Here is a 12,396-nt window from a genome sequence, read left to right on the forward strand (position 1 = left end):
AACAGCATTATTCAGTCTTTATTTCACCTAACCTCTAGATAACAAAACCATGAAACACTTTTTAAAAACTTCTCTTTTCCTAGTTTTTGACACATTTAGATATGTCCAATCTTTATTTTTCCTTCTCCACTCATCTCTTTGGCACAACCCCTCTCTCTCTCCACACCTTTATAACTGTGGCATTGTTCAGACCACTTTGTGTAGGTCAGATTGCTCCTTGAGACCCAGACTATATCCTACCCAGCATACTGTGAGGTACCTTCAAACTTAATGCGTTCAGTTCAACTCCTATTACTCAAACCCCAACCTTGGTTTCAGTCTCTAGTGCACCTGTGTCAACAAAGTTCAGTATACCAGATCTATACTGTAGCATGAATCAGAAAACTGGCATCATTCTTGATTTCATTGTTTTTTTAGTATAGTACCAAATCTAACTGAAATTAGATTCTAAATTTCTGTTGACTGTCCGTATTCTCTCAGCACCACCCTCATTTTCATCAGTACTTTTTGTAGTACTTGTCTCTGATGCTACTAGGAATTGGTGCCAAAATACAATTAAGTATATATTTAGAGTTTATTGTATTGGTTTTTACTATAGATTTTGATGTAGACTCCTCATTTTTTTGTAGTGATCTGGGCAGCATAATTCTGAGTAGCACTGACCCAAGTTATTTTCTTTCAGTAGCCTTCTGACTAACACCACCAGTCTGACTTCCTTCATACCTATTGTATTTCTACTGAACACTAAGAATGATCTCAAATTTTTATCACTTCTATTCTTAAAGCCCTTAGTTGACTGCCTCCTAAGTATAAAATTCTCAGTCATTATCAAGGCTTAAAACAATTCTAAGTCAGTTCTGAATTTGCTTCTCCATTCTCACCTTATTCTTTAATTATTTTGGACTTTTAAGTAACTTTTTTATACTATATTTTTTTATTTCCAAGACTCAGAACTTGCTGTTCCATTTGATAATACTGTTTCCTCTTCATTTTTAAATATCTAGCTATATATGTTTCTTTTTTCAAGTATCAGTTTAGGAGTCTCAAAGAGGTCTTAAATAACCTTTCATCTAGATTAGATCACATCTTAGTTCTCACTACTACACATCTAATTTGTTAAATAAGTTTCATAAGAGTGACTATCATGTCTGTTTTGTGCACTACTACATTCTAGAACCTAACATGTATACTATGTTATAGGTATTAAGATTTTTCATCCCTTTTCACAACTTTTTGAGTACCCTATTGTGCTTCCTTTCAACCATCAATGAAATGAGTTGTTTCCAAACTTTGAAATTGTTGCTACATTTTAAAACTGTTAAAACAGTGAAAGTTAGATTAAATTTCAAGCAATGAATAAGAGTTTGGAAGCAAATTTAGGCCTAAGTCTGCATTTATGGTTGTAGTTGAGAGATGAATGAGAGATTGTGTATATTTTATATATGTATATAAGTATAATCGTTATATTCCCAACATCTCTTTAGTGTTAGATTTCATTTAGTGTGAATCAGGTTTGGGGAAGAAAATTTGTAACGCTGCTCATGTGCTTAATCATGTAGATAGATATAAAAACATCATCCTGAGGTTATCCTGAACTAACATCATAATTTGGGGGTTAGAGGCCAGTACTCCTTGTTGGTGGTGCTGTTGCTGTTTGAAAGCTAGAAATCTTGTTGTGTATGAGTAGTTTCCGTGTCAGGACCAAATTGTTTACTAGTTATGATCTTTGGCAATTACTTATAGTTAATTAGAATCCCCTCCACCCCAGCAGTTTGCTTTATAAGAGATTTAACTCTGAAGATTAACAGTGGAGATTGTTAGTGAGGCTTAGAGAGGAAAATAAAAGAATCTCCTGAATTTGTCCGTAGGCTCTTCCATAGTGCAGTACCATCTCTTTTGAAATTGCTGAAGTCAGCAAAAGGTGTTGTTGTGTTTATTGAGAATTGATATAATTGTTCCTATGATTTCCCTATAACTGTCAAACAAAAAATATTTTAATATAGTCTAGTTTATTTAGAACAAAAGCACCCTAATGTCTTTTCCTTATGTTTTGTTTTTGTCAAGCAGAATATTGAACCATCAAAAATAGATCTTACTAAGGCTTTCTAATTCTGTTTCTGTGTTTTTCATGAAGTAGAATTACTTGGTATATAAAAATTATGTTACTCTTTTTAGGAGTGAGACATAATGTGGTATACTGTCCTTTTCACCTGGACTTTTATAAAACAGTTTCGTAGACCTTGGAATGAATGTATTTGTTCTGTTTTCACACTTGGCAGTCAGTTACCAGTGGGTACTCCTTACTCTGTAGTTGTTTTGGAGGTGCTGTGAGGTTCTGGGGATCGAATATAGCTTTCCAGCATGCGAGGCATGCGGTCAGCCCATTGAACTATCACTTTGACCTGAGCCATGAAATTTTAGCTCATAGGTGAAAAATGAAATTTTCTATTTTTGTGATAGGAACAGCTTTTCAGAAACATCTTTATAAATATGTATTGTTGGCATTGGATAGTGACACAGTCTTTGGATGTCCTTGAATGTGGTCATTTTAGCATACCAATGAGTTTTTCTAGGATATCTAAAGCAAAATGCCAAAAGTTTTAGAGAACTTTTTAACAATTATGCCTACTTTAGATTTGGCGTTTAGTCAACTTAGCCCTTTCTAGGGAATAGCAAAGAGACTTCCTGGCTGCAATAGAGTATCAAGTAAAAGTGACAGGAAAGGAGCTGGAGTGGTAGCTCAGAGCATTTATGGCCTACAGGTTCAATCCCCACACTGCATGTTCCCACAACATTGCTTGGTGTAGCCCTTAGTTGAACTGAGCATTAAAGCAAGAGACCTGGTTGGCTGAGTTAATTCCAGGAATGACCTGGACCCTCTGATCCATGCTTGACTAGAGAAAGTAACTGAAACAGACTTAAATAGTTAAAGACTAACAGAGGGCTAGAGTGTGTGCAAGGCGTACGGGATCCTCGGGTTCTGCTATTTGGTCTCAGAGTGTCACACAGAGCAAGCTGCAATAGTGAGCCAGGAGGTAACTCTGTACACTGCCTGGTGTGACCCTTCCAAATCAAAAAAAGGATACAGGAGAGGTAAAGAAAACCACCTTTTGGTGAGGCGGAGAAGCACCAACGTGAGACAGGCCCTGTTTGGATTGACTTTGCTCTTGCTGTTTCTCATCAGAAGGGATTTATATCTGATTCCTTTTAAATAACAAATTCTAATGAATTTATTGTGTTTTTCCTGATAAAGTTATGTGATAATAGATCTTTTTTAACTGAAGTATAACGTGTATATAAATATTCGGACATGTATATAGTATCTTTAAGTAGGATTTCATCACAACTCCGTTGAAATACGCGTCCACTGGGTAAGGTGCTTACAATGCACGTGCCTGACCCTTGTTCAAATCCTGGTCCCTGAGCCCCTCCAGGAGTGATTCCCTGAGTACAGTCAGGAGGAGCCCTGGAACACTACCGGGTGTAGCCCCAAACAGAGATGAAATTATATTGAATTGTTGCCATTATTTTGGTTTGGGAGACATAATCTATTAGTGCTCAGGAGAGACTTTTGGCAATGCAAGGGGGTGGGGGATACGATTCGTGGTGCCTGGGATTCAAAGTAGGGGTTGCCACATGAAGCACAAGTGCTTGACCTCTTAATCAGTTTCACTGGCCTCTATTGAATTATTTTTGTTTTGTTTTGTTTTGTTTTGTAGGAGGGTGTGGGGGACCTGTAGCAGTCTGGGCTTACTCGTAGCCCTGTTCTCAGAGATAACTCCTGACAGTGCTTGGAGGATCATAGGTAGTGCTAAGGTTTGAACCCAGGATAACCATGTGCAAAGCAAGTGCCTTACTGGCTGTATACTCTATCCGACCCAGAATTAATTTTATTTTTTACCTTGATAAATATATTCATGTAGACTTTAATTTTAATAACATAAAGAGAAAATATTTTCCTCTTCCAGAATATTGGAATATTTGAATAAATGGAAAGCTTCAGATACTTTTTCAGATTCAGAGTTCTTTTTCTCTAATAGGACACTTTGTTTGATTTTGATTTTGTTTGTGGGGTGGGGACACAATAGGCAGCTTTTTTTTTCTTTTTTTTTTTTTGTTTATTGAATCACTGTGGGAAAAGTTACAAAGCTTTTAGGTTTAAGTCTCGATCATACAATGATCAAACACCTTTTCCTTCACCAGTACTTATTTTTCACCACCAAGAACCCCAATATATCCTCCCTCCCACCCCTCCCAATGCCTGTGAGGCAGTTGATTTCTACTTAACTCCCTATCTACTTTGATTACATTCATTATTTCGATAAAAGATGCACCATTGTTTAGAGTTTCCACCCAACAGTCAGAAATGCTGAAAAGGCATTGTGAAATTATTTGTTTTCTGTAGCTGGTTATGAGAACCATATGATGTTGCGTGTTCTGATATTTTACTTATTAAGTCTGGAGGGATTTCTGCCAAGAGCCAGATAATTACGAGATTGGTTTCTGTGCGTCTGGAGCCATGGCTGTGCCGGAGAGCCACTTGTGACCTGGGTAGGGCGTTGAAGGACGAGCCGGGAATGCCCTCCTTCCGATGAGGTTGCAGTTGCCCCATCACTGCCGGCTCATACCTGGCTTTCCAATAAGCTCTGAGGCCGCCTAATAGGCAGCATTTAGAGACATCTCCTGGTTCACTGCTGTAATTTAGAGGATATCGGGCTGGAGTGATACAGCACAGCGGTAGGGCGTTTGCCTTGCACGCAGCCAACATGGCTGACCCGAGTTCGATTCCTCCGCCCCTCTCGGAGAGCCCGGAAAGCTACCGAGCGTATCTCGCCCGCATGGCAGAGCCTGGCAAGCTACCCATGACGTATTCGATATACCAAACACAGTAACAACAAGTCTCATGATGGAGACATTACTGGGCCCACTCAAGCAAATCAATGAATAACGGGAGGACCGTGACCAATCTTATATTAGAGGTATACAGATACTATTCAGAGATTAGATATATGCAGATATTAGAGGGTGTCTGTGACACTGCAGGACTAGACAGTAAAACCCAAGCATTCTACATACCTTGCATACACCTTTGATCGCTCCCCCTTTGTCTCTTAAACTAACAATCTAAATCTGTTTCAGTTACTTTCCCTAGTCAAGCACATGATGATTAAAATAATCCTATTGAGTAATTTAGAAATTCTCTTTCAAGGGTGGATAGGGTCGTCTAGGGGACTCCTGTTGGAAGGAAATTGATGCTCTTGAAGACTTGTCATATAACATTGTACTCCCAACATTTGCTGCTTAAGCTATTATCTAAATAAAATACTGTCTTTTAAATTATGGGGGAGGAGGGGAAGGTTGGGCTATCAAAATATTCCTAGATTTATTTTCATTATTTTGATCATGTCTAGTTATCAGAGGTTTTTAGTTTTATAGTAATACTACTGTGTAATACTCAGAAAACTAAAGATGTTCTTTAATTTTGAGCTCTTTTTTGGGGGGGGAGGCGTCTCACCCGGCGATGCATATGGGTTACTCCTGGCTCTGCACTCAGGAATTACTCCTGGCAGTGCTCAGGGGATAATACAGGATGCTGGAAATTGAACCTGGATTGGCCTTATGCAAAGCAAACTCCCTGCCCTCTGTGCTATCACTCCAATCCCTAATTTTGAGCTCTTAAATAGTGTTTATTCTTTCAATGAAAAATTAATAATGTATTTCTCTCTTCTCTAGTTTGTCTCAGACTTATGTCCAACTGGACTAGAACTGATGTGATATAGGAGCAGAAAATAACCTATTATAACAAACAGCCTAGTCCTTTCTAGTTTATAGTATATTTCAGATATGTGACTCTTTTTTTAATCCTTTTTATACCCAGTGAGGAAGTATGGCAGCCATTATATTTTTCAGATTAAGAAAGATTCTGAGATTCAGAAAGGCTCAGAAGCCCACTCAGTTCAGAGCTTGCACTTTTATTCAAGAACTTCCCTGAAATGACAGTGGATTTGCTAACTCAAGTTATTTCATTGAATTCTCAACACCTTGCGCTTGGGAAGATATTACTTTTGGTATTGGTCTAGGATGATATTTACTTAGCTTGAAGCGCCTTATACTTTGTATCCAACATAATTTACCTTCTAAGTTGATACAATTACTGTTGTACCATCTAGCAAAACTATATAATACTTCAGTTATGTAAATTGTGGTACTATGGCAGGACTGATTATATGTGACCGTGGTTTTTAAGACTAAATGTGTAGTTCATTTTTAATTAAAAATATTAACACATGTGATTAACGAATTTTATTTTAGACTGAAGTTACACTATTTCTATTTAAAGAAGTGACATTTATGGAAATTAAGGTATGGTGCAGCTGGAGTAGCAAAGAATGATGTTTCAAATTTGATCCTTTACGCAGTAGCTTTTGAGAATGTTTTAATTGAGTTTTATTGTCAGAGTCATACATTTTACTAGTTTTCATTTCTTAAGACTGATAATACACTATTTATTTTTATAGGCCCTTGATGGTCAGAATATTTATAATGCTTGCTGTACCCTAAGGATTGATTTTTCCAAACTTGTGAATTTGAATGTAAAATACAACAATGATAAAAGTAGGGATTATACTCGACCTGATCTTCCTTCTGGGGATGGACAACCTGCTTTGGACCCAGCTATTGCTGCAGCATTTGCCAAGGAGACATCCCTCTTAGGTATGATTCTTACTGTCTTTACCACTGTTCTCCCATTTTGCCAGATGGGAAAGTGCCGCTAAACTCCAGTAAGTACAATTAGTAACCCACTTTAGAAGTTAAAATTGTTAGATTTTTTTTTCCCCAGCAGAGAAGGCGTATGGATGCTGTTGAAAGAAAGCTTTTATGTTTTTAATGGTATTAATAAAATTATATCAGTTACGTTTTTTTCACTACCTTCACCTGCTCTCCCACACCACTTTTCCAAGATAAAAGAAGAAAAGCTCTAATGAAGAAAAATTACTGAATTCTTAAGTGTATTTTTATTTTGAACTTGATATTATACTGTCTAGGTGCAACTCTAGGTAGAGGGGCCCTGAGGGGGTTTCTCTTAGGACTACTCAGATTGTTTTTGTTTGTTTGTACAGCATAAGATGCAACAAAAGATAAAGTCATGTGATTCACTGGAATGTGGGTGGAACTGTATGGTATCATATTAAGCGATTTAAGTCAGAGGAATACCACCAGGTCCTGGATGATCTATGGTATATAGAGACCAAATGAGAATAAAAGGTATCAAACAATGACAAGAATTTAACATGGGAATGTGCAACATATTAATGAACTGAAGGGGAAGGGATAAAGGGAGTGAAGATTGAGGGTGTGACACTACATAAGTGGTGAGGTTTATGAGCACTTTATAAGTGGTGAGTGTGCAGAAATTTGAACATCCATACCATAAACTTATGTACTATTGTAATCATATTGTCTAAGATGTTACAGTTGTTTTTTACTTTGCATTTAAGAAACAGTAAAGTGTAACAGAAAACAGGTAATGGAAGCAGACATATGGGTGTTTTGGTAAAATATAGCCTCTTCTTGGTTTTGTTTTGGGAGGGGCTGCACCTGGACGGTGCTCAGGGGCTACTGTGGCTTGGTACTTAGAGGGTTGCTCCTTGCAGTGCTCAGGAGCACATGTTCTGGGCATCAAACCCATATAGCCACTCTTTGAAAAAGCAGTTTATTTTAGAATTTTCTATAAAATTTACATGCACTTGACTCAGTTTATATTTCACTACATGCTACAATGCATTTTGCTCACACGGCAATAATTTGCAAACTACAGTTGTTGGATTCAAGTGAAAGAAAATATTAGGAAAAATCTTTCTTGTAAGTAAGTAAGTAAGGGGCTGTAAGTAAGTAAGGGGCTGGAGCGATAGCACAGCGGGTAGGGCGTCTGCCTTGCACGCAGCCAACATGGCCGACCCGAGTTCGATTCCTCCGCCCTTCTCAGAGAGCCCGGCAAGCTACCGAGAGTATTCGATATGCCAGACACAGTAACAACAAAGTCTCCAATGGAGACGTTACTGGGCCCGCTCGAGCAAATCGATGATCAACGGGAGGGCCTTTACCTTTACCTTTACCTTTACCTTTAAGTAAAATTAGTATGTTGTAACCAAAAGTGAAATTTTCAATTTCCTTTTATTGGATGTGTTTTGGAATGTCATGATTTCTGAGATTTGTAAGATTATCCATAAATTTGAGTTCTCTCCCCAGAGTGATGAGTCAGAAGGTAGCTTTAACAGTTTAGAAGAAAAAAGCAGTGTACTGGGGGCTGGAGCAATAGCACAGCGGGTAGGGCCTTTGCCTTGCACACGGCCGACCCGGGTTCGATTCCCAGCATCCTATCTGGCCCTCCGAGCACCGCCAGGAGTGATTCCTGAGTGCAAAGCCAGGAGGAACCCCTGAGCATCGCCGGGTGTGACCCAAAAGCAAAAAAAAAAAAAAAAAAAAGAACAAAAAAGCAGTGTACTGAATTAAATTCTGGAAATAAAATTTTATTTTGAATTTATAACAGTTTTGCTATCCCTTTTAAAGTATATAAGAGTATATAATAATGCAAATGATATATAGGGGTACCTTAGTACTCAAGAGGAACAATTGATTTAACTATTCTAATTTTCTTACGCATTAAGCTCAAATCATAGCTAATTATCGTGTCTAAATATTTTAACATTCTTTCCTGGTAGAATGAATCTCTTATCACCAGGTCTATTTTCAAGTCTTTTTTTTTTTTCTCTCCGATTAGTCTTGCATGTATTTTTCGTTTTGTTTTGGCTGGGCTTTTGCTCTATACCTGACAGTGCCGAGAGCTTAGACCTGGCTTTCTGCTTGGGATCACTCCTGGTGACGCTCAGGTCACCATATGGGATTGCCATGGATTGATCCTGGGACAGTCTTGTGCAAGGCAAGCACCCACCGTACTTTTACTTTCTGCTTCTGGCTTTCATGTAAATAATAACTACTTTCATAGTTGGTCATTTTGTAAAGTCAAAGTGAGATGCGATACGTAATGATGCGTGATTCTTATTATTATGATAGATCAGTACACTCTTAGAAAATTGTATTCTTACAGAAGGAAAAATATCACCTGCAGTTTTTTAATAGAATCTAGATATCAGACATGTGCACCTAACCAAAATTGTTTAAACTTTAAAATAACCAAGTAAAGTAGAATGTGGCATAAAATTTTTATACTTAGAATCAGGAAAAGTTAAAAGATTCGTATGCATTCTTTAAAGGAGCAATTTAAGTGTAAAATACCAAGAAATTCCAATTAGCATAAACATAGGACAGCAGTAATTAGTTCTTTGGACCCTAAGGAGTTGTGAATATTTCTCATCTGGGTATACTTAGATCTGTTTGTGCATATGGATTCTGGGTCTAGTCTTCCTTAGACATCACCTTAACTCATCTCCTAGGGAATTAATCAGTTTCCTTATAATCTTATGGCCATAGTAAATTTTACTTTTAAAGCCTTTTGCATGAAAGATGATGAAGCCTTGACAGTATTAGTTTGATCTTACTGTTTGCTTTCATTTTTCAGGAGTCTACATTTTTTTCATTGAAAGCATATGAATAATGTATCTTTTTAATATGTCTGAGGGAGGGCAGAGGAAAAATAAATTCGTCTTTTAGCTCTGCATTGAAAATTTTAATACAAACAGTATATTTTTGTTTCTGAACTCTACCTGAATAGAAAAGGGAAAATACTTTGTTGTCAGAACAAGTGTATACACACCTTCCTTTGCTAAGTAGCACTTTTACTTTTTAAGTATTTTTTGCATCTTGGACTTTTTATTTTGATTATCCTCAAAGGGTTTTGAAAAGTCAGAGTTCAAAATTGTCATCATAGTTGATTTTTTAGTACTTTTAGTTTGCTAGATAACCATTAAAAGAGTTTATATTTGTATGTTTTTCTATGTAAATTTTTTATACAAATTAAAGCTATGCTTTGTAATTTTGTTATTTCATTATAATTGCCAGTTCACTGATGTTTTAAATTTTAACTAAAAGCAAAATTCTTCAGTGAAGCAAGATATTTTTTATTGTACAAGTACTTAGAAAGATGTGAGTGAGAGAGAAAGAATGGAATGTGTATTCGAGAGAGAACACGAGTTTGAAAGACCAAGCAAGCAAGGAAACATAGGAGGATACATGTCCAGGGAAGAATGTGGACTCGCAGGAGCAACCCTTTTTAAAATACACTTTTATCCATACTCATCATTAAGAAGCATTGTGATAGATACATAGCTTTATTTCTCAAAATTATTTTCTTACATTACAGTTCTAGAACTAGAATAAGTGGGCCAAAATCTCGGGTTTTTATTACAAGTTTCTAAAAAGGTGATAATCAAAACTAATGTGGTGGATAAGGCTGACTGTTTTGCTTTTTCCCTACCCAGCAGTGTTTTACTTTTTAAGAGCGTCAAATTAGCTTAATTTTTATTACTTCTATGAGCTATGGTGTAATTTCAAATATACACTATTAGGCATTATGCATCTCTGAATTGTTCGTATTTTCTATTTGGTTATGGAATACTCCAAAATGCTTTTTTAGGTTGTTAATGCTCATATTTGGTATGGATTGAGCTTTCTGCTTAATCCGTGTATTTTTTGCTGACTAGGTCAAGTATTTTTAAATTTCTCTCAGTTCAAAAGTATCTGCTGATAATAAGGACACTAAAGTAGGATTTGCTTTTTTTTTTTTTTTACCTACATACAGGGTAGATTTTTGTGATCTTTGTGGATTTTGTGATCTCTATGCTTTGCTTTTTGAAGTAGTCCACATAACCTGTATAGCAGGAGCTAATAAATTTACATACAGTGATGTTTAATCAGGTGATTTGACGATACAACTAAAGTCTAGCATTGATGCGGTCATCTTCTTTCCCAGATCGTAGCTGTTTAAAATAAAATGATTAAGTATTACTTTATTTAAAAGATTTTAAAATGAAGAAAGTTCTTTTCTGCTGAATATTTAGAGGGCATTCACATTTTAACCTTTATGCTTTTTATATTTTAAGCACTGAATTTAATTACTTTGCCTGGATTTAATTACTCTGGAATCAGTATTATACATTTTAATTGATCTTACACAGTAATTTTTTTAATACTAGCATTTATATTTGTTTCTTGTAGTGCTAGAGATAACTGTCTTACTATAATTTATTCAAGAAGGAGACTTGATTTGTAATTAGTTACAAATCTGACATCTAAATATATAATCACAAACTAGCAGACTATTAGTTATTCACATATTCTACTTCAAAGAACAAGGTGATCAAAAATCTTGAGATTATAAATTGAGACATCATTATAATGATCATTTTATCGTGCTTCTAAAGTGTAGTTAATTTATTAAGAGGTGGATCAGTTGTAGGAAAATTGCTGGAAGTAATTAATTTTTCATGATCATGTTGTTTACACCTTAAAAATGCGGACAGATAATATGTACAAAGAATATTTAAAGCTATCTGAAAGTACTTTGAGTTTGAGAAAATCAACTATCTTCATTATAATATTTTAACAGAAAGGGGAGCAAACTTACAGATCTAGTGATATTAAAGTAATTCGTAATTGAGAACAGATTAAGTAATGTTTTATAAAGGTAATTATATAGTCCTTACAGAACAATTCGTCTTGAACTTAAACAGTGTTCTTTATAGCCATGAATGCAGTATTTTATTCATTCCAAATCTACCTCTCTTCTGATAGAATATGCTTTGCTTAGCTCTTAAATTTTTCTTTTCTGTGTTTAAGATGCATAAAATTAACAGGTAAGCTTAATTTTAATAGTTTAATTTTTTCAAAGTTGTTTTTGATGATTTGTTACAGGCACTCAATATTCTAACACCAATCCCACCACCACTGTCATCTTTCCTCCATTTTCCCAGCCACCCCTCAAGCCTGCCCCATGACAGTCTCACAATTTATTTTATATTTCTTGTTGCCATTTAAAGTTTTTTAAAAACATATAGTTTCTGAAAACTTGTTTTTAGCTTTTGTTGTTATGTTTTTTGGGGCGCTACCCCCAGTCGTACTTGGGACTTTCTCCTGGCTCAGGGAGAAATCATTCTCCCTTAGGGATCATTCCTGGAGAGCTCAGGGGTGTACTGTCATTCTGGCCCCCGTTTTTACTATTAAATGTTTTTTAACATAGTAGCTTCAGACATCATTTACTACTCTTAATTCTGTATTTGCTATATAAAAAGCGTTTGTTTTATCTGTTCATGTTTCAGTTGTACTTTGAAGAAAATCCTTGGCATGTCACATGTCAAATATCACCATACTATTTCTAAAGTTATGACTTTTACAACTCATGCCTAATTGTTTGACAATACATCTAATGCCTAGACCTTT

At 36.1% G+C, this 12,396-nt stretch overlaps 1 protein-coding gene across 5 annotated transcripts in view; it reads left to right on the forward strand.

Annotated features, from left to right (window-relative positions):
* Positions 1 to 12,396, forward strand: part of PTBP2 (polypyrimidine tract binding protein 2) — an 80,683-nt gene that overhangs the window by 55,168 nt on the left and 13,119 nt on the right. For all 5 annotated transcript variants that reach the window (XM_056139037.1, XM_056139038.1, XM_056139040.1 and 2 more), the window contains one exon: positions 6,519 to 6,714. In XM_056139037.1, coding sequence (XP_055995012.1) covers positions 6,519 to 6,714 — 196 coding nt within the window. The remainder of the gene's footprint in view (positions 1 to 6,518; positions 6,715 to 12,396) is intronic.

This window comes from Sorex fumeus, unplaced genomic scaffold, assembly GCF_029834395.1.
Source record: "Sorex fumeus unplaced genomic scaffold, SorFum_2.1 ptg000131l, whole genome shotgun sequence".
In the NCBI taxonomy this organism is placed as follows: domain Eukaryota; kingdom Metazoa; phylum Chordata; class Mammalia; order Eulipotyphla; family Soricidae; genus Sorex; species Sorex fumeus.